The sequence below is a fragment of the Bombyx mori genome, chromosome 15 (genome assembly GCF_030269925.1).
Source record: "Bombyx mori chromosome 15, ASM3026992v2".
Lineage (NCBI taxonomy): Eukaryota > Metazoa > Arthropoda > Insecta > Lepidoptera > Bombycidae > Bombyx > Bombyx mori.
The window spans coordinates 1214399-1234570 of record NC_085121.1 but is presented as its reverse complement, the minus strand read 5'-3'; the positions used below and the strand labels follow the sequence as shown (position 1 = coordinate 1234570).

The 20172-nt window shown below is 39.5% G+C and overlaps 1 protein-coding gene and 1 long non-coding RNA gene across 11 annotated transcripts in view; one reads left to right on the top strand and one right to left on the bottom strand.

Annotated features, from left to right (window-relative positions):
• LOC101744516 (innexin shaking-B) overlaps positions 1 to 20172 on the bottom strand; it is a 96702-nt gene that overhangs the window by 12061 nt on the left and 64469 nt on the right. For 3 of the 10 annotated variants that reach the window (XM_021349561.3, XM_021349562.3, XM_021349563.3), the window contains exon 2: positions 17204 to 17846. The exons of 1 other annotated variant lie outside the window; for it this stretch is intronic. In XM_021349561.3, the coding sequence (XP_021205236.2) occupies positions 17204 to 17575 (372 nt within the window). In that variant the 5' untranslated portion in view covers positions 17576 to 17846. Of the gene's footprint in view, positions 1 to 17203; positions 18072 to 20172 lie in introns of all 10 variants that reach the window. 6 more of the 10 variants (XM_038015911.2, XM_062672387.1, XM_038015912.2 and 3 more) reach the window with 4 other exon arrangements.
• Positions 1243 to 12408, top strand: LOC134200152 (uncharacterized). The gene is made up of 2 exons (XR_009974942.1): positions 1243 to 10042; positions 10492 to 12408. It is a non-coding gene; the product is annotated as an uncharacterized LOC134200152 (long non-coding RNA).

Here is a 20172-nt window from a genome sequence, read left to right as displayed (position 1 = left end):
AAACAGCGGAGGTTTCAGCAGACGTGACGTGGAACCAGAGATAAAATATGTATGCGATCATTATTTTTAAGATCATCTTGCGACTTAGTAACGTTAACTTTTAGACTAACATTTCGATTTGACTAACGAGTTCGCAACCCATCTGACACTAAATGAGCATCGGAGCTTTTCACAATACGAGCACCTCCAAAAGCTGCCTTAGATATAAGATCTTTATTCAAACAGCACATTTTCTTAGTGTATACAATTAAATGTTTGAAAGCATCTAAACCATCGACAACGTATACAGAAAGTTAAAAATAGTTCACAAAGTTATAACGGTAATTATAAAATATATGACTTCACTATAATATAATTGACAGGCATTAAAGAATTTTGTTTATCTAACATTAAGTCAAACATCTTTGCTATTTGTAAGTATTAATTTCTTGTTTACATTCATACTGTCGATAGTGCTGAATGCGTAGTTTTACAGATGTCCAAAGTCGTTCCAAGGAATCGTTGTATCATCGAACCCCATGTCTTGGGACTTTGGGGTGATTTGTGAAGAGTTGTAATCATTAAGCGTCCGCCTTAGTCGAATGTCCGTACTCCCATTAACATCGTTATAACGAACGAGCTGCTGCGTTATAACGAGCTAAATTCGTTGTCGCAAAGTAAAATACGTTTCCGCTTGCAACTATTTAACGTTGTTTTATAACATGGCAACATTCTAGTTGAGCTGATTTACCATGCAATTTGCTGTGTAATTTACATGTGTCTGCCTCCGTGGTGCGTTTCGTGAAATATTCAAACGCGTTTTAAAAATATTGTTTTGTTTTGCACAATTTTAAGTATCTATATATTAATACGTGAAGCAAAAACTTTGTATCCCTTTTTACGAAAATTGCGCGGACGGAGGAGTATGAAATTTTCCACACTTATAGAGAATATAGAGAAGAAGCACAATGCTAATATTTTTTTTAAATAATGCATAAAAGATACATTAAATCTATAAAGAAAACGTTACGCACACTACATACCATGTATTTGACGCACACACGCATGCAAACTATTTATTGTCAAACTTTTGTTTTTGACGTCTGTGGTCAAATTGAGAATAGATTAAATATTGATTGCCTTTGTTAATATTTGTTACAGTGTAGTCTTGGCGAAATTTGTGATTATAGAAGTATAAAATACAATCATAATAGTGTACAAACTTACAATTCCAATTAATTATAGTCGAATTTCGACTACTGCGGGACCTCTAGTAGATTTAATAATGCAATAATTACAATATGATAGTATTATAGTTATCAATTTTAATATTTCATTTATTAGACGCGCGGCGTATCGTGGCTTTACTCTTGAGATGATTGTGTAATGCGATGAAATAACATTATTTTAGTTTGGTAATGCATTTCTATATTGTATTAAGGTATGTGACGTAAGCATAGCGTAGTTTAGAAAATTGAGAAAGGGCTTTTCCGGTTTATTTTTCTATCGAGTTTTTTTTTAAATTGAGCTTGTAGGCAGACTAACGTACGGCCCACGTACTGGGCGGTGATTACCGTCGTTCATGATCGTCAGTAATGCGAGGGGCACAGTAAAGTCGCATCCTACCTACCTAGTACCTACTTAGTACTCCTATTATCTACTTAGTACACTTAGTACCTACTCTCCACAAAACCCGTTTCCATATAGTAGTGACAGTAGAAACGTGGAAAGATATTTAAGCTATTGCATAGCTTTTATCGCAGCCTTTGAGCGTGGCGACCGAATCAAGAAATTCCGTAACGAAAATAAAACCTAACACCTCCCACTCTGCCTACCATGTAGCTCGCGATCAACACATTCACACGTTGCGCTTGTGTAGTGTTTGTGAATAAACGCGCGGCGTGACGTCGCACTGAATGCGCATCATGTCTTATTTTATTATTGTTTTAATATTAAATTATTATTCTCCAATTATAATTGCATAAGTTGATAAAAAACACTATGCAATAGCTTTACCGCGGCAGTCCCCGAGTGCCACACGTGTTTTTTTTTTTATAAAAGAACTAAATGCTGACAAGTACCTAATTAAAAAAATATACCTATCGAAATGTACCTACTTTCCGTGATGCACATAATTATGTCAATGAGCTCTCCTTTCTTTGTTGATTTTCTTTGTATAATGTATTGCTTGGAGCCCTAATTTGAATCCTTGATTCTCTGTCCCTGTTCCCACAGACACAGCCCACTGAGTTTCTCGCCGGATCTTCTCAGTGGGTCGAGTTTCCGATCCGGCGGTAGATTCTGCGAAGCACTGCTGTTGCTAGAGCTAATGTTAGCAAACGTCAGCTTAGAGCCCCTTGAGCTCATATACTCGCTCGTCAAATCTAATATGACTCCTCCAGGTCACTAGAATAGGAAAAAAATGTCCCTGTTACACGGACACATTGAGGAATTATTATGAAATTATTATTAAGATGGTGCGGATCACTCCCGTTGTTGCGGACCTCTTTTCTATTTTGATAGCTGATGTAGTTTTTTATTCTTGGCTTTTGACGTTGTCTATTCATTTTTATCTATTTCTTTTCTGTTTGCTTGACTTTCTGTTTTTTTTTATTAAAAAATAATTAATCTTCAACTTGTATCATCGTTTTATCATTTGCAGCTTCGATCAACAATAGTAACTAGATTTAGGGTCGGCGCAAAAATCCGTCTCGTCAAATAACAGCTCACTTGAAATGTGGGCTCTTATTTTGTTTAGTTCATATCAGACACAGCCAATGTCAACCCGTCTCACAAGGCCGCAGTGTATATTCAAAAGTTGCAAAAAATGCCCGAAATAGCAATTTAACGGCCGGAGTATTTTACTTTCGGTAAGTACATGAAGTTATATTTTAAGCTTTAAGCAAATAAATAATATTAAATTTTAAACAAAATTACCGATTTTTAATTCACGCGGCCGGTTTTTTCTTTGATTTTGTACATGTCCCTTTATCTAGTTACTATTGTTGATCGAAGATTTGCAGAGATTATTTTGGTTTATTTATTTCACCCGTCATCATTATTATCATGTCTTCTTGCTAAAATCGCCTCTGGAGCAAATACCACCGAGTCTCCAGCTATATTCACTCGCATGGCTGCGTCCTGCAGTTACCGATTTCCTTAATTGATGGTAGCTTGACCAAGCAGTCTGCCTTCCGCAATTAAAACCTCACGTCACGGACAAGATTAGCACTATATTTAGGGCGTGCGTCTATAAAATCTATATATAGACCGAACAAGAAACTCAGCCGGCATCAATATACATATAATAATACAATAGAATCCGCTGTGTCTGTATGTTGAAGGAATTTTTTAATGTAGAAAGTAATGTTACATACGAAATTAACTAATGGTCTCCTGGTAGTCGAAATTCGACTATAGTTAATTGAAATTATAAATTTGTACAGTATTATGATATTTTTTTTATTGCCCTTGTAGGCAGACGAGCATACGGCCCACCTGATGGTGAGTGGTTACCGTCGCCCATGGATTCAGCAATGCCAGGGGCAGAGCCAAGCCGCTGCCTACCGCTTAATACTCTCCACAAGCCTCGTTTGAAGAAGGACATGTCATAGCGCTCGGGAAACACCGTGGAGGGGAGCTCATTCCATAGCCGGATGGTACGTGGCAAAAAAGATCTCTGGAAACGCACTGTGGACGACCGCAGTGGCTCCAGGTAGTATGGATGAACTCTACTCCGGTGGCGGGCGGTGCGATGGTAAAAACGAGATGCCGGTATCATCTCGAACAATTCCTCAGAGTACTCCCCATGGAACATACGGTACAGAATACAGAGGGAACCGAAATCCCTCCGCAGACCCAGACCCATTCTATTGTCAAAGACTATTATACTTTTATATTCACAGACTTCGCCAAGAATACACTTTAGACAAATAATAATAAAGACAAACAATATTTAATCTATACTCAATTTGACCACAGACTATAAGTAATAAGAAAAGTTTGACACTAAACAAATAGTATCCAAGCGTGCGTGTGTCAAATACATGGTAGTTTGTGTAATGTTTTTTTAATTGATTCCATGTATTTTTATGCATAATTCTGCACTTCAGTTAACTTTTACGCTATCGAGAACGTTAGAAAACTCGCACTAAGCACACAGATTACCGATTTTGACGAAATTCAGTATTCATTTAGACCCCGGAAAAGAATATACTGCGGGTATAATCCTATACGACTTCTGAACTCGAGTTTCCGCTCATGCGATATAAAGTGTGGTCCACGCAGACGAGACTGACGACAGAAAGCTGTTCTAACAATATTAGAATAGGCAAGTCTGCTGCAAACTGTTGGGGCAGTTTTTTTCGGGACTGCAGTAATCCTACCTTTAGTAGAAGTTCATTTTAAAACTCAGTACGACTATAATGTCACCCGAACAATAAATAAATATTTTTTTGAATATCTACGACATTAAATACGAATGCCTATTGCCACAATTTTGCTCATATTTTTCAGGAAAATCGTAGATCCGTTCACAGAAAAGTCGCAAAACGATCACGTTAAAAATCAACAAATTGAAACTAATTTTATAGTATTTATCAGTATTTATGCATATTTGTAATGTTCTAAATGGTGGGTAATGAAAAAACAAAGAACATTGCTTAGATACAACCAACATTAACTAAGTCAGGAATGTAATCAAGGAGAAATACAAGACTTGCTCCAGTCGATTAGATAGTGTATTCAATATCGTAGTCTATTGACCGGGGGTCGGTCTGTCCCTGGGCTGCACCTCCCAGGGGATGCCGCTCTACTCCTCGCATCGGATATGGATAATACAAGCATGCTATAACTCGATGCTGGTAGCTTGCTTTTTTTGGACAGTGTGTTTTGAATTTTGTAGATATTGTTACACGCTGGGGTTCGGGATAAATAAAATTTCAACCAAACTACAAATTAACACTGTATTAACACTTGGAATACTTAAAACGCTTAATGAACACTTTAAAATTCTCAATTTCGATCTTCCGCTCCGGTTCAGGTGATCCGTTCGCTGTTTCGCTTCGAGTAGATCCGATTACTAACTGCCTTCGTGACATCCCCAGAGTTATCGAAAACGTTCCTCACAAGTCGAGTATGTGTGTGGCGTTGTACTTCTCGAGCGTTCTCGATTTTACTAGTTCCTTTGATTATCGTTTCTGCTATTTGACGATAGATGGCGTTGCTCTTACTGGGGTAACAATGTGTAATAAAGTATATTTCAGATTACCCCTTCGTTTACAGTTACCATGGAACGTTTATAGACCGGACATTGAGAAACGAACGCAAAACATATACCTAGTCTTGCCATAAATACTGAGACAAAAAAAATCTATTGCAAATAACATTTATTACTTTTACAGTGTGTTGTTAATACATGAATATAAAACAATTTAAAGTATAAAAAGCTTATTAGAAGTGGTCTCCATTGGCTGCAATACAGTCCTTTAAACGTTGAGGCCAGTTATCAATAGAAGCACGCACTCTTTCCATGGGAAAAATTTTCACTGCCGATCGTACGGATTGTTTTAGGGACTCCAAATTATCATGGCGTTTAGAGCAAGCCGTACTCTCTAAAACTGACCATAAATCATAATCCAGCGGATTAAGATCGGGACTAGACGACGGCCAGTCTTCAGCTCTGATGAAGTCCGAAACGTTCGTTTCCAACCAAGACTGCGTAAACCGAGCTTTATGACCTGGCGCCGAGTCTTGCTGGAAGGACCATTCTTGACTATTGAACATGGTGTTGTTAAGGGGCTTCACTACCTTCTTAAGAATGGTATCTTGATACGCTTGTGCCGATGTTTTGATACCTTTTTCACAAAAGTATGGCTCAGTCACTCCTTCATAGCTAATACCCCACCAAACCATCACTGAAGTCGGTTAGTGCCCACGTTGCACTCTGTTGACTAATTGGGAAGCTTCCTTAGAGCTTTGAGCATAAATACGGTCATTTTGTTTGTTAAAATGTTGCTCAATTGTAAAAAATTTCTCATCCGTAAACAAAATTTTTCTATGACCTCCCTTTGCGTACCGCTTCAGTAGTTGTTTCGATTTTACCACCCTATTCTCTTTTAAATTATCAGTTAAGAAATGACCAGTACGTCTCTTATAGACTGCAAGTCCTAAGTCATCTTTTAAAATACGCGACATGGTTCTAGGTGCTATCTTCATCTCCCGAGATAAAATCTTTTGCTTTCGGACAGGATTTCTTCGAATGCTTTCCCTTACTGCTTTGACCACCATTTCCGTACGAACACTACGTGGATGGCCAAATCTTTTTCTGTCACAAGCAGAGGAGGTCTCATTGCACCTATTAATAGCCCGGTACACCAACATTTTACTAATACCAAGCGTATGGAGAGTTTTAAAAATTGCATTTGGCTCCATATCTACTTTGTGTAATGGAATCACAGCGATTCGGTTCTCTTTATCACCCCACTCCACTTTAATATCGCAAAATATTGTACAATGTATTGGCATCAAAATGAGAAAACTCAAAGAGCAATCATAAACAAATGACAGATTCCAAATTCAAATGTAATATTTTGTTTATTTTTAATTGTAACAGTATTTATGGCCAGACTAAGTATATAACGCGTCATGTGAATTATGAAACAATTTGTGCATCACTGTACAAATTGTTCACTTTTGAATATTCATATTAAAGGAGGTTCAAATCTAATATTAAGAAGGTAAAGAACAACTTATGTGAGTTTTATTAAATTCAAACTAAGAACATTCTAAATACATAGATGAATATGCGAAAAATCCCCGCGTTAGATGGAGGAAACAATTTGCATACGAGATACAGGATCACGTTATATCATAACGCGTTAAAAGAGTACCGCGTTATACGAGACTAGTGAAAACAGGATGCATTAATGTAGACGAAGGACGTGTATGAAATCGTAGACAAAAAATGTATCTACCCTCTTTAGTCATTTCAGAGTAATTTACGTTAGCGAACTATAATGAGTGGTAGGATAACATAATTTTCAGTTTTGCGTGTGTGTACATTACTAAATGAGCTAGGATGGAAAACGAAATGGTCTTGGTATAACGGGGGCATGATGAGCGCCTTTAATTAAATAAACAATTTACTTGGTAGTTTAATTATTATTTTAGAGCGGGCTGCCGGCCGCCGGTGCGTGTGCATACATAATTCTCTCGCTGCTTTAATAAGCTGTAAGTGGACGAAAGAGAGCTTTTGAAATATGCAGATTTTTTTTTCATATAATGCCACCAAATTATAAATCGTCGTGGCCTAAAGGATAAGACGTCCGGTGCATTCGTGTTGAGCGATGCACCGGTGTTCGAATTCCGCCGGCGGGTACCAGTTTTCTAATGAAATACGTACTCAACAAAAGTTCACGATTGACTTTCACGGTGAAGGAATAACATCGTGGAATAAAAATCAAACCCGCAAAATTATAATTTGCGTAATGAGTGGCGGTAGGACCTCTTGTGAGTCCGCTCGGGTAGGTACCACCACCCTGCCTATTTCTGCCGTGAAGCAGTGATGCGTTTCGGTTTGAAGGGTGGGGCAGCCGTTGAAACTATACTGAGACCTTAGAACGTAATATATATATCAATGTGGGTAGCGCATTTACGTCGTAGATGTCTATGGGCTCCAGTAACCACTTAACACCAGGTGGGCTGTGAGCTCGTCTACCCATCTCAGCAATAAAAAAACATTTAATTTCATTATTACTGAAATATGTGATTCGGGGATGGTTTGCTTAATTGTTTACGTAATGGTTTGCAAAGGAATGCAAGTTTACCAACTCAGTCAAAGATCTTCCCGTTTGTCGATCGAAAAAGGTTTAAATTACTTAGGTTGAAACAGACAACATAACAATTATAACCAACTTAGTTCATATGACATGAATACAAAAATTATAGAACAAATGTGAAGCGCAGTGTTTATTTCAAGTGTGTATGTACTTTATAATGGGCTGTCTCGTTGAAATTTTGGAAATATTCCAGGTTCAGTAGTCGTATGAAAATGTGGAAGCACACATAATATATTGGCTGTTCTGTCTTCATTGTACTTCCGCTAACGAGTGGCTGAGACTTAAGTTTGGAAAAAGGTGGTATTTTAAAGTTTAATGAAATGATATAAATGATAAAGTGTACGCTCACGGGTCTAAAGAAGCTGCTCAAGTGGTCGGAAAGGTACAACGTGGTCATCAGTGGTTTGGTGAGGCGGGTCAAGGGGCCACGGGACTACATTTTTGTGAAAAAGGAGTGAAAACTTCAGCCAAATTGTGTCAAGATACAGTCTTGGAACGTGTTGTGAAACCTCTCAGCAATACACTTTTAAAAATATACCGTGGACTTTCCAGTAAGACTCTGCACCTGGTCACAAGGCAACTACCCAAGCCTGGCTTGAAACCAACATTCCGGACTTGATAAGAGCTGAAGACTGGCCCTCATCTAGCCTAGACTTCAACCTTTTAGACTTCAAATTATGGTCAGTTTTAGAGGACATGGCTTGCTTTAAACGACATGATGACATTGAGTCTCTTAAAAAATCTTTACAGCAAGCAGTGGCAAAATTTCCCTTGGAAACAGTGCGTAAATCCATAGATTCGTGGCCAAACAGATTAAAGACCTGTATAAAAAAGCGAAAGGTGGCATTTCGAATAGAATATTTTTTAATTTTTGCTGAGACTTTAATAAATATGTAGATGACGGCGTTAACGATATTTATGTTATATAGCACGTGCAATAGGAGTGACTCACACAAGCCAGGCGCGCCGGCCGTGTCGTTCCACTCGTAAACAACAGCTGCAACAGAAGTGACTCATAAGCCAGCTGCGCCGGCTAGTATAAAAAGGCGGAACGTGCCTTGAAATGAACATTCGTTGGACTGCGCTTGCCTGGTGCACTTACTATATCCTTGTTACGTTGTGTGATTCAGTGACTGTTGTACGTACTGGTTAAAGTTGGACAAGTGTTAAAGTGAATTGTTAAGATAACATATTATTGATTAAATCAGGAACCAAAAAGTGACATCGTTTTACTTGGTGTTCAACAAGATAATGTCTACCCTCAAGCTTACATCAGAAGTGGGATCAGGACTCTACTCTCACTGGCGTGACGTGTTTGACCATGTTCGAAGTACAGCAAAAAAAACATGATGCAGATCAGAATACTAGTAGTGGTACGCCACAAGAGCGTGAATGCAGCATACTTTGTCTGTCGACGTCATCACATGGCGTTTACTAACGGAAATACAACACGTAACAAGCTATTGCAAGAAATTAAGGCAAGTGCAAATCTCAAGTGAAACTTCGATCGCAATAATGGATCTGTCATGACGAGTGGGTAGTTCCGACACGAATCGTTTTTAAGCCAATGACTACTGCTAGAGTTACATGGCACTAGTACAGTAAACCAGGACATGAGACTGTGAATTGTCGCTGAAATTTTAGAATCTACTCGATTCAATACCAATAACACTACACGTTCGATGACTTCGGGCTCCAGCAAGCAAGCAAACAAGAAAGCAAGCAAGTTTCCGTGGGGAAGAAAAATTGACACATCTGAAGTCGTCGTGACCTGTAAGATAAGACGTCCGGTGCGTTCGTGTCTGGCGATGCGGCGGTGTTCGGGTTCCGCTGGCGGATGCAGGTTTTTCCGGTGAAGTGCGTGCTTGTGCGTGCTTGACAAGTGTTCGCGGTTGGCTTCCTCAGTGTGGGAGTAACATCGTGTAAGAGAGGTGGAACCCGTAAAATTGTAGTTTGCGTGGTGGCTGGTAAGATTTGTTGCGGTAAGAAGTTTGCATGGTGGTAAAATGTCTTGTGAGTCTGCACAGGTAGCCGGAGGTGAGACTTCCGCGGTCGCGGCCCACCCAGTCCGCGAGAACCGGGCAGATCGCCTCGACGGTACGGAGGCCAGCTGACGGGTCCGCCAAACGACGAGACCACGCTTCCAGCACGGACTGCCGATATTGGAGCCCCCGCGCTCCGGCTGCACTTGCGCTAGGGCGCGCCGCCTCGTAGGAGACTGTGAGGTATCATTGAATAACTGCGATCGCGCGCTGCCGGCGTCGCAGCGCGGCGACGTTCTCGTGGGTAAGGACGTGGCACCAGACGGGTGCTCCGTATAGTGCCATCGACCGCACGGGTACCATCACCCTGCCTATTTCTGCCGTGAAGCAGTGGTGTATTTCGGTTTGAAGGGTGGGGCAGCGGTTGTAACTATACTGAGACCTTAGAACTTCTATCTCAAGGTGTGTGGTGCGTTTACGCTGTGGATGTCTATGGGTTCCAGTAACCACTTAACACAAGGTGGGCTGTGAGCTCGTCCACACATTAATACGAAGAGCATAATCAAACGAAATTAGATACGAAGTTTAAAGGGCCGTTTAAAGTAGTTGAAGTATTGGATGGTGTCGATTTAATTTTGACTCTCACACATTCGCTTAAGGCTCGAGCTACTACTTGCCTCACAAAAATATAGCCTGCAAAACCTGAACAACCTCCTCATCCGTGGGCGCCCGGCTCTCGCCTGCAAGTCGGCTGTTACGTGTGCGGTGATGCGAGCCATGTAGCTTCTGGGTGTTCCATGCGCTACAAGAAGAAAAACGACACTGCTCCAGGTGCTGTGGCAGGTCCAACCAGAGACGTCAACGTGTGTTCCAGAGCTTCAGTGTGTTACAGATAAGTGGTTTTGGCTTCCCCTTTATGTTCCATTCAGGGTTAGAATGTAGTCTTATAAAACAAAGCCATAGTAATTTATTTAATGGTAAGCGGTTTCATGAACAAGTCACCGTAGTCACCCTAGACACGTCCTTACGGATCCATCAGATCCAATAACTCTTGCATTAGATACCTTCAGCTCTAACACTAGGAGCAGGCTGAGGAACCCCAGTAATCGTACTCGTCGAACTCGACAAAGAGGTCGACGTGCAACCTAACCCATGCATCAGCCCACTGAGTTTCTCGCCGGATCTTCTCAGTGGGTCGCGATTCCGATCCGGTAGTAGATTCATTCGCGAAGCAATTGCTCTTGAGTTGTTAGGTCTCCTGCGGAGGCGCTCGGGCAGTTGTTAGCAAATCCCACCCCTCTTGGCTGAGCCTTTGCTCGCCCACCCGTCCTGGTGAAGCGGGAAAGGCCTCCGGGCCACCAGTAATCTTTCAATCATCTGCAGTTTTGGAAAACGATAGGTATAAGTTGAGACATATAAATGGTTCTAGTGTACAAAGTTCCCCATGAAAACTTACGCGAAGTACCTCGAGGCCCGTCAGGCCTACTAGAAATTTCTGAAAATTATAGTGACGATGACGTGACGGCGTACACAGATGGGTTAATTAATCTTGTTCATGAAACTGATCTTAATGATGACGACTCTATCACTGACAATAGAAGCGACATTTTTGTCCGCAAATAGCGATACAGCAAACATAGTCTGTGGGTAGTGATACAATGTCTGTAAGCTTAGGCACCTCAGGTGCAGGTGTTGGAAATGTAGAAAACGATGGTCGGTCTCGCACTATTTCTGAAGAAATTCCGTATAAATGTTCTGGTTTAAGAAATGTTTTAACAAACGCTACCGTACACGCAGATTAAAAAAAAAAAAGAGAATTGTATGTGGCTAGAGAGATGTTAATCCGGACTAGCAAAAAAAAAAGAGAAAAAAAAAAGAAAGTGTGAAGTCATTGAAGGGTCTGTCCGGTCCAATGGCTTGGCTATAGGGATTTTCATCCAGATTAGCCACAGCAATTAGCTACAGGGATTGCGATTCGGTCTAGCATTATCCGGTCCAGTTCGAAAAACTGAAGGGATAACAACTCCGGTCTAAGTTAAAAGGGACATACTTACATACCTGAAGAGTTTTAAATGAACTGGCCCAGGTATGTAAGCAGTCTGAAGGTTATTTATAGCCAGTATAGGATTTTCTGAAGAATTATGCGAACCGAACCGTACTAGATTGTTAATATCATAGACCACGTTTTAAGTTGCATCCGTTAATGTCAGGATGAACGAACACATTTGTTGTTCACAGACATACCATAAGAATGCGCGCACGAGGACGAGCGCACGTCAGTATGGCCGTGACGGCGTTAACGATATTTATGTTATATAGCACGTGCAATAGGAGTGACTCACACAAGCCAGGCGCGCCGGCCGTGTCGTTCCACTCGTAAACAACAGCTGCAACAGAAGTGACTCATAAGCCAGCTGCGCCGGCTAGTATAAAAAGGCGGAACGTGCCTTGAAATGAACATTCGTTGGACTGCGCTTGCCTGGTGCACTTACTATATCCTTGTTACGTTGTGTGATTCAGTGACTGTTGTACGTACTGGTTAAAGTTGGACAAGTGTTAAAGTGAATTGTTAAGATAACATATTATTGATTAAATCAGGAACCAAAAAGTGACATCGTTTTACTTGGTGTTCAACAAGATAATGTCTACCCTCAAGCTTACATAGATATAAATTTTAATAATATTACATTACTTCATTTAAAAAAATGCATTTTCATTTGGAACAGAACTTACGCGGGACCAGGTAAAATAAGCCGTTTGTTAGAAAAGTTACCTATTATGCAAACACGCTTGAGATTGCAAACGAAACGCAAATAACAGAAATGTAAATTTTCTTCAAAGAAAAGTATATAAATAATAATAAAAAATAACGCTAACCGTATCGTGTTTGAACCGAAACATAAAACTTTATAAATAAACGAACACCAATTTCTATCTCCCTGTACGTCCGCTCGCCTTGACTGCGTTAAATGAAGTGAACGAAGCTCGCTCCGGTAATGGCCGCCACAATGCTAATCAGACATTAAGACACTAACCGACCTCGGCGCTTCTTTTTTTTACGGATTACTTGACTTAAGGTACTGTTTCACTGAAACGTTCTTTTTTAAACAACTTCAAAGGAAGTATCTAATTCTGAATTTAGGGCCGTATCTATATATCTTTCTGGATATTTACAACGCAAAGTACAATGCATTTGGCGATGCAATAGCTTACCCAAATGTCTGAGAACTGAAATATTATTCTGATGCTTACTGTTATTGTATAAAGTCTTGTGAATTCAATTTTGAAACAACATACAAATATGATGACTACAGCCAGTGGCTTTGTTGACATTGACATTGTTGATGTCTGTCCATGTGCGACGGTATAATATCGCCCGTTGCCTGAGTTTTTTTTTATTTTATTGCCTAGGTAGACCAGTATACGGCCCACATGATGGTGAGTGGTTACCGTCACCCATGGATTTCAGCAATGCCAGGGGCAGAGCCAAGCCGCTGCCTACCGCTGAATGCCATTAATCTGGCCCTGCTTAGGAAGGTAACTCTGCGTCTACGTTCCATTGAAGCAATAGCTCAACTTCGATCACTTGTCGTCACGGAGCTCGATTGTCCTAACACCCGAGACCTAATCATAAGGATCACGGTGGATTGGCAGAAACTGTGCACCAGTTTGGCAGAAGCCGTCCCACCTATCCTCCCATACATAGTCCGAATTCTATCCCGTTCCCCAGGACATCGTCGACTCCACAAACATTTTGACAAACCATCTGTCCACCGCAATAGGCGTTCGAAAAAGTCTCACCTGAATGGTCAGAACAGTACAAATTTATGGATCAGACAGTAAGAATGTACAACGACCTTATGGAACACAAGCGAACGCTCCGGCTCCGCTCGGGTCTTTAACAAAAATTTCAACGATATCTGAAGCTGTTTTATTTTTTAAAATAAAATAACACTTATTGCGGCATAACTATAATACTTATAAATATGCTGTCGCGACAGTTTTTGTAAATAATAATGTGTTCTACAAAGTCGTAGTACATTATTTTATTCTATCATCAATAGTTTTCGCAGGGCGAGATGTAAAGGATATTTTAGGTAATTTTTTTACACCTTGGGTTACATTATTGGAGTTTTAGTAAGGATCCCTAATTTTTTTTCCAAAAAGTTTACAGCTTATGTCACTCGGGAATAATGTAACTTCTAAACAGTGAAATAATTTTTCAAATTGGTTCAGTAGTTTCGGAGCCTATTCAATACAAAAAAACAAACAAATCTTTTCTCTTTATAATATTAGTATAGATTTACTAATTTATAATTATTTAATATATTTGCTACTTCTACTAATATTATGCCAATACTTTATATAATAGCTTTCGTGGTCGCGGACAACTAAGCTGTTATTCTTCGACATTTGAATGTTGTGCTACAGACGTCGTATTCCATATTCCAAATGTCAGAAATAGTGTAATGACAATGAATTATAAACGAGATATTAAACTGTAAACGTGCATAGCTTTATAGTCTCCATAATTCGCGAAAATTAAAGAAAGCATTAGAGAGTTTATTTTAGATATTAAAAAAAAGAAAAGAAAACTACCTATTGCTAGTAACCTCAAGTTAGCTTCACTGATCGTGTAGACGGCTTAGCCTGGAGTCCGCTAACATCTGCCCTAACAAAAACAGTGCTTCGCTGAATCTACTACCGGATCAGAATCGCGACCCAGTGACAGAAGATCCGGTGAGAAACTTAGTGGACTGTATCTGAGAATAAATTTTCACGACAAACTCTTCGTCACATTCGACGGGCTCAACGAGAACATTGACCGCTGCTTGAAATGCCTAAAAGCACCGATAGTCGAAAGGATCCGAAGTGATGTGTTTTGGACGATGACGGTTTTTCGTTTGGTCGCCTGGATCGGGTATGTAGTTATCGGCGGTTACGATAGGTGTTATCGTGTCGCGCCGCTTTTTCAAAATAGCATTCCGACGCTGTCTTCCGATACTTACTCACTTATCGGCTCTAATTTAAGGCCGGCGTGAGAAAAAAAAAACTAAAAACGCAACAGAGCAACAAGGCTTTATCGGCGTGCCCCAACATTAGCATGTCGCCGCCATATTCATTGCTTAAACATGGCGTCCTGGGACGCACAACAATAAAAATACAACTTGTAGTTTCCCACTTGACAGAATTAACATTGTTTTTATGTCACTTAATAAATTGTTTTAAGATATTTCGTTCGTGAGTTAGGTTTTATTAATTTTGTAGTGGCATTTCTAACCAAGTTATTTTTAATAATTTATGTAAGAGTGAATGTTTAGTAAATAGTAGACGGTAATGTGAGGAGGGCGCTCTAAAGACTTGGATGGACTCTGCAAACACAGCCCACTGAGTTTCTCGCCGAATCTTCTCAGTGAGTCGTGTTTCCGATCCGATGGTAGATTCTGCGAAGCACTACTCTTGCTAGAGCTAGTGTTAGCGACGATATCAGGTTTGAGCCCCGTGAGCTCATCTACTAGCTCGGTGAATCTAGAACATCCCCTCGAATTTACTAGAAAACAAAAATCCATAGACAAGTGAGGTGGCCTGAATAGTTTTACGTCTATCGCACTTTTCGGACTGAAATGCTTGAATGCTTCTCAGCAAAAATAAGATTCTTAGTTATATACTGTTGTTACCATAAGATGCCCGCCAAATAAAGCTTTCTGTTATATTTTTACTCTGCTTTAAATAAACAAACAAAGACAATGGATTAGCCTGGAAACGAATGTCTAAAGACAGACATAAATATTAATTGATATAGGTTAATTAGTTAAAACCGTGTCATAAATATTTGATTTCAGTCAAGAAATGAAGTAAATATTTACAAAAACGGTACGTTTCTTGTTTGCTTTAAATTTCGATAAAAAAACAAAATGTTTCGCGGTTTCCGTAATAGTTCAATAAAATGCTGTGAATAAACAAGTAATATGTTTAATCACTCGCGGCAGGGAAAACAAAATGGAGATGTGGACAACAGCAGCGGGTGCAGGCCTCGATTTATTACGAGAGGTTGTACATTTGAGGTTCGCAGTATTGGTCCAGCTGCCGATTGAATCTCGAAAGCAATATGAGACAGTATGAAGCTATGATGAGGCAAGGCGACGAAACCGCTGTGTAGTGGCTGTGTGGAAAGGAGCGGGTAGAGCTAAAGGCACAGACAACTTAATGTATAATGCCAAGACCGAAGAGGGTCGACTAAATTTAACGGGACAAGGCATGGTAGAAGAATTACTAATAGGCCTTAATATGACCATTAGCGTGTTAGGGCCACCTCTTCGAGCCCATCGGGTGTTCCAATTTAAAGGATGTGTTTATGCAAAACAATATTAAGGCGGTATGGCTTCAGTGCCCTTTGTCTCGCGTGTAGCAGTGAGAATTAAGAAAAAATTAGTTTTCATTCGGAGCAACTAAAGCGCATGCTGCGCGTTTGTATTAAAGTCTCAAATTGAAATTTAATGTAATAATTTGGATTTCTCAATAAATAATTCTTTAATAGGATGGGATAACCGATATGCAATTTGATGCGATGTTCACTTTGTCCCGATCACATGCTCTGGTAACCACTAAAGCCAATTGCAATGAAAAAATGGATTAGGGTATTTCGAGTCCTAACGCAACTAAGCCTTCAGTATTGCGCCTTTCCCTCCTCCCGCCCTTGCAGGTACACATAAATCAAACATACTTGTTTACTCTACCATTAATTTTGAATGAATCGATACCATTGCAAAGCCGATATGATTTATTCGTATAATATTTAAATCATTCGAAGTGAACGTTAAAATCGATTTCATCCTTAAAGAAAACATCATTCGATTTAACTGATCGTAAAAAATGTAAGCCCTAGTTTAAAATCCGATGGGTCCTCTCAAGCCGACATCCAACGGTCTTACTGTAGTGAACATAGAGGTTATGTATATTCGATTCAATATCCAGATTCGTGAACAATCTCTAACGTTTGTTTGAGCGTAGATGAAACGAGAATATAATAAAGAAAAAATAACGAAAAAACGGGTCGCGGACTATAAACATGGATCTAACAATATTATTACCATGTCAAACGAGAATGAACTGCCTTGATGGAAGTTTGCTTTTATGTGACGGTTCAGCTTAAATTGGATATCGTGCATAGTTTGGCATAGCATTATTGTCGGTTGTTTACCCTAATGTTCCGAGGTTGCAACAACAGTGTTACATGATTTCTTCACCTGCTTCGTTCGATTAAGAATTAATGTAATATGTTTCACTACCAGAATAAGAGATAATAACAATAAAATCGAGATAGTAAAGTGAATTTCAGTGATGGTGAAGCTGTCTATTAAGTTTCTGAGCAATTTCTTAATTAAAACAACGAATGGGACTCACCTGAAAAAAAAGACAGAAGCAGACCCATTGGTAGTACTTGTAGACTTTCCTGTCGCTCATATCTTCCTTGCCCTTCTCCCTGCTGTTCCCTATCCCAGGGTACGGCACCTCGACGCCCACCGTCTTCTCGAAGTAGCTCTTGAGGGTGTATGTCGAATGTATCCAGCAGTACGTGTTCAGAACGTCCTCTGGGATGTCCTTGGTGTGGATACAGTCTATGGGGTTCCCGACGTACTGGCGCGTGGTCACAATGAGACTGAACGATATCAGCAGGATGACCGTGATCGAGTAATGCAACCGGAATACAGGCGAGTCGATATGCACATAGTTCACCTTAATTAGATTCTTCAAACCGCGGAATACGTCTAACATTTTAACTTGACACTATAGTCCGTTCGTCCCATTTGTATTACTAACATTATTTTTATTGTTTCTCGAGCACCATACAATGTAAATGATTATAGTTAAGGCACAGCACGGCACTTCCCGCGTTCACTCCTCAGATTAGTTTAGTTTTTTTGGTATTTTTATGAATTTTAACAGCGCACACGCTTGGCTCATATTTTCTGCGTTTCATTTCTTTGTTTATTTCATTCACCATTCAGTCGACGATCTGAGTCTCGTTCGACCAGATTGTTGTAAACTTGACCGGTTTTATAAATAAATTTAACGTTTCAGGCTAATTGTTTGTTTTTTTTTTTGCATTTCAGTTCAATGTTGCGTCGATTTGAAACCGGAGCACCAGATCAGTATCAATGTCACAATGCTGTTTTTGTCTCATTGCTTGGGGCTATCGATTGAAGATGCGTTTGAGTCATAAATATATTTCTCTTATAACGTATTGCTACGCCGGTAAGAGTAACGCCATCTGTCGTCAAAAAGCAGAAACGAATATCAAAAGAACTAGTAATATCAAGAACGCCCGAAAAGTGTAACGCCATCTATTATCAAATAGCGGAAACACATATCGAAATGACTCGCCCTATCGGGAATTTTCTCGGTAGCTGAGGACTTGTCGTGTCGACTATAAAAGCGTTTTAGAGATGACATGAGGCAGTTATTAATCGGATCTACTCGAAGCAAAACAGCGAACGGATCACCTGAAGCGAAGTAAAAGAAATTAATTGCGAACTGTGTGAACTGTGCAAAGTGTTCCTTAAGTGTTCGAAGTGTTAAATAGAGCTTAATTTGTAGTTCGATGAAAGTTTTATTTATTTATTAACAGTGTTAAGGGATTGTTATGATTTTTTTTTTTTTTATTGCTTAGATGCGTGGACGAGCTCACAGCCCACCTGATGTTAAGTGGTTACTGGAGCCCATAGACATCTACAACGTAAATGCGCCACCCACCTTGAGATATAAGTTCTAAGGTCTCAATTATAGTTACAACGGCTGCCCCACCCTTCAAACCGAAACGCATTACTGCTTCACGGCAGAAATAGGCAGGGTGGTGGTACCTACCCGTGCGGACTCACAAGAGGTCCTACCACCAGTATGATGACCTCGTCGCTATTTTTCCATACTGTCAGACTAGAGTTTATTTCTACTACCGCTACTTATTTTGTCGTTGTGTTGCGTACTGTCTCATAACTTGCCTAACGTACCCAAGAAATAGTAATTTTCGTTAATGCAAATCTAATGATTATATTTTTTATCAATTATTTATTTTGTTTCACACTATCTCTGCCTTAATGTTAAAAAAAGCTGTTTGTTAAAATCGTCTCTCTTTTTAATTATTAGTATTTTTTCATAGAGTAAATCGATATTTTCGCGAAGAGAATGTCAATCACTATAATTTACTAATATCGAATACTGGGAAAGGGAGATTATTGATTTACAAAAAAGGAATGCTCTTAATCGCTTGAAGCCATCTCTTTCAGATAAAAATCAAGGGACAATAAAAAGGCAGATTGCCATAGTCTACTAAATAAGTGTAATAACTGGCTCTGACGTCACAAGTATCTGATCATCTCGATATAAAATCGAAGAAGTCTCCCGGATTTCATCGCGTGACGTCACTGGTTTGGGCCGTAAAATAAAATTGGGACAAAGCGCGACCCTGGTTGCCGCGCTAAATCACAACCGAAACAATAAGAACTAAAAATATATTTATACATATATTTTTTTTCAAAGAAACTCTTTAATGTTTTGTAAATAGTATTTGTGTTGTTTGTTTAAAACACAATTCTGTCAGAGCAGCGTTCATCATCATCTTCTGTGTGGACGTTCAAAGAAAATGCTATGTGGGGTTTTTGTGAAGGATACGATTTGTATAATAAATTTGTTAAGCATGAAAGTATGAAATATTTTATAGATACAGACAATTTTCGACTGATTTCAAGGTAAATAATATTATAAACTTTTATTTACTTTTTGAAGTCGTCGTGGCCTAAAGGATAAGACGTCCGTTGCATTCGTGTTGAGCGATGCACCGGTGTTCGAATCTCAGGCGGGTACCAATTTTTCTAATTAAATACGTACTCAACAAATGCTCACGATTGGCTTTAACGGTGAAGGAATAACATCGGAAGGAATAACAATAAATAAAACTAGTTTTTTTTTATTGCTTAGATGGGTGGACGACCTCACAGCCCACCTGGTGTTAAGTGGTTACCGGAGCCCATAGACATCTACAAAGTAAATGCGCCACCCCTCTTGAGATATAAGTTCTAAGATCTCAGTATAGCTACAACGGCTGCCCCACCCTTCAAACCGAAACACATTACTGCTTCACGGCAGAAATATATCCCTATATGCCTATATCCCTATGTATGCTTAAATCTTTAAAACTACGAAACGGATTTTGATGCGGTTTTTTTTAATAGATAGAGTGATTGAAGAGGAAGATTTATATGTATAATAACAATCATTAAATAGTGGAAAAATCAATAATAAATTACAGTTTCCAATGCGAAGCGGGGGCGGGTCGCTAGTAAACAATAAGACGCACCTATGATTGAAAAACAGTA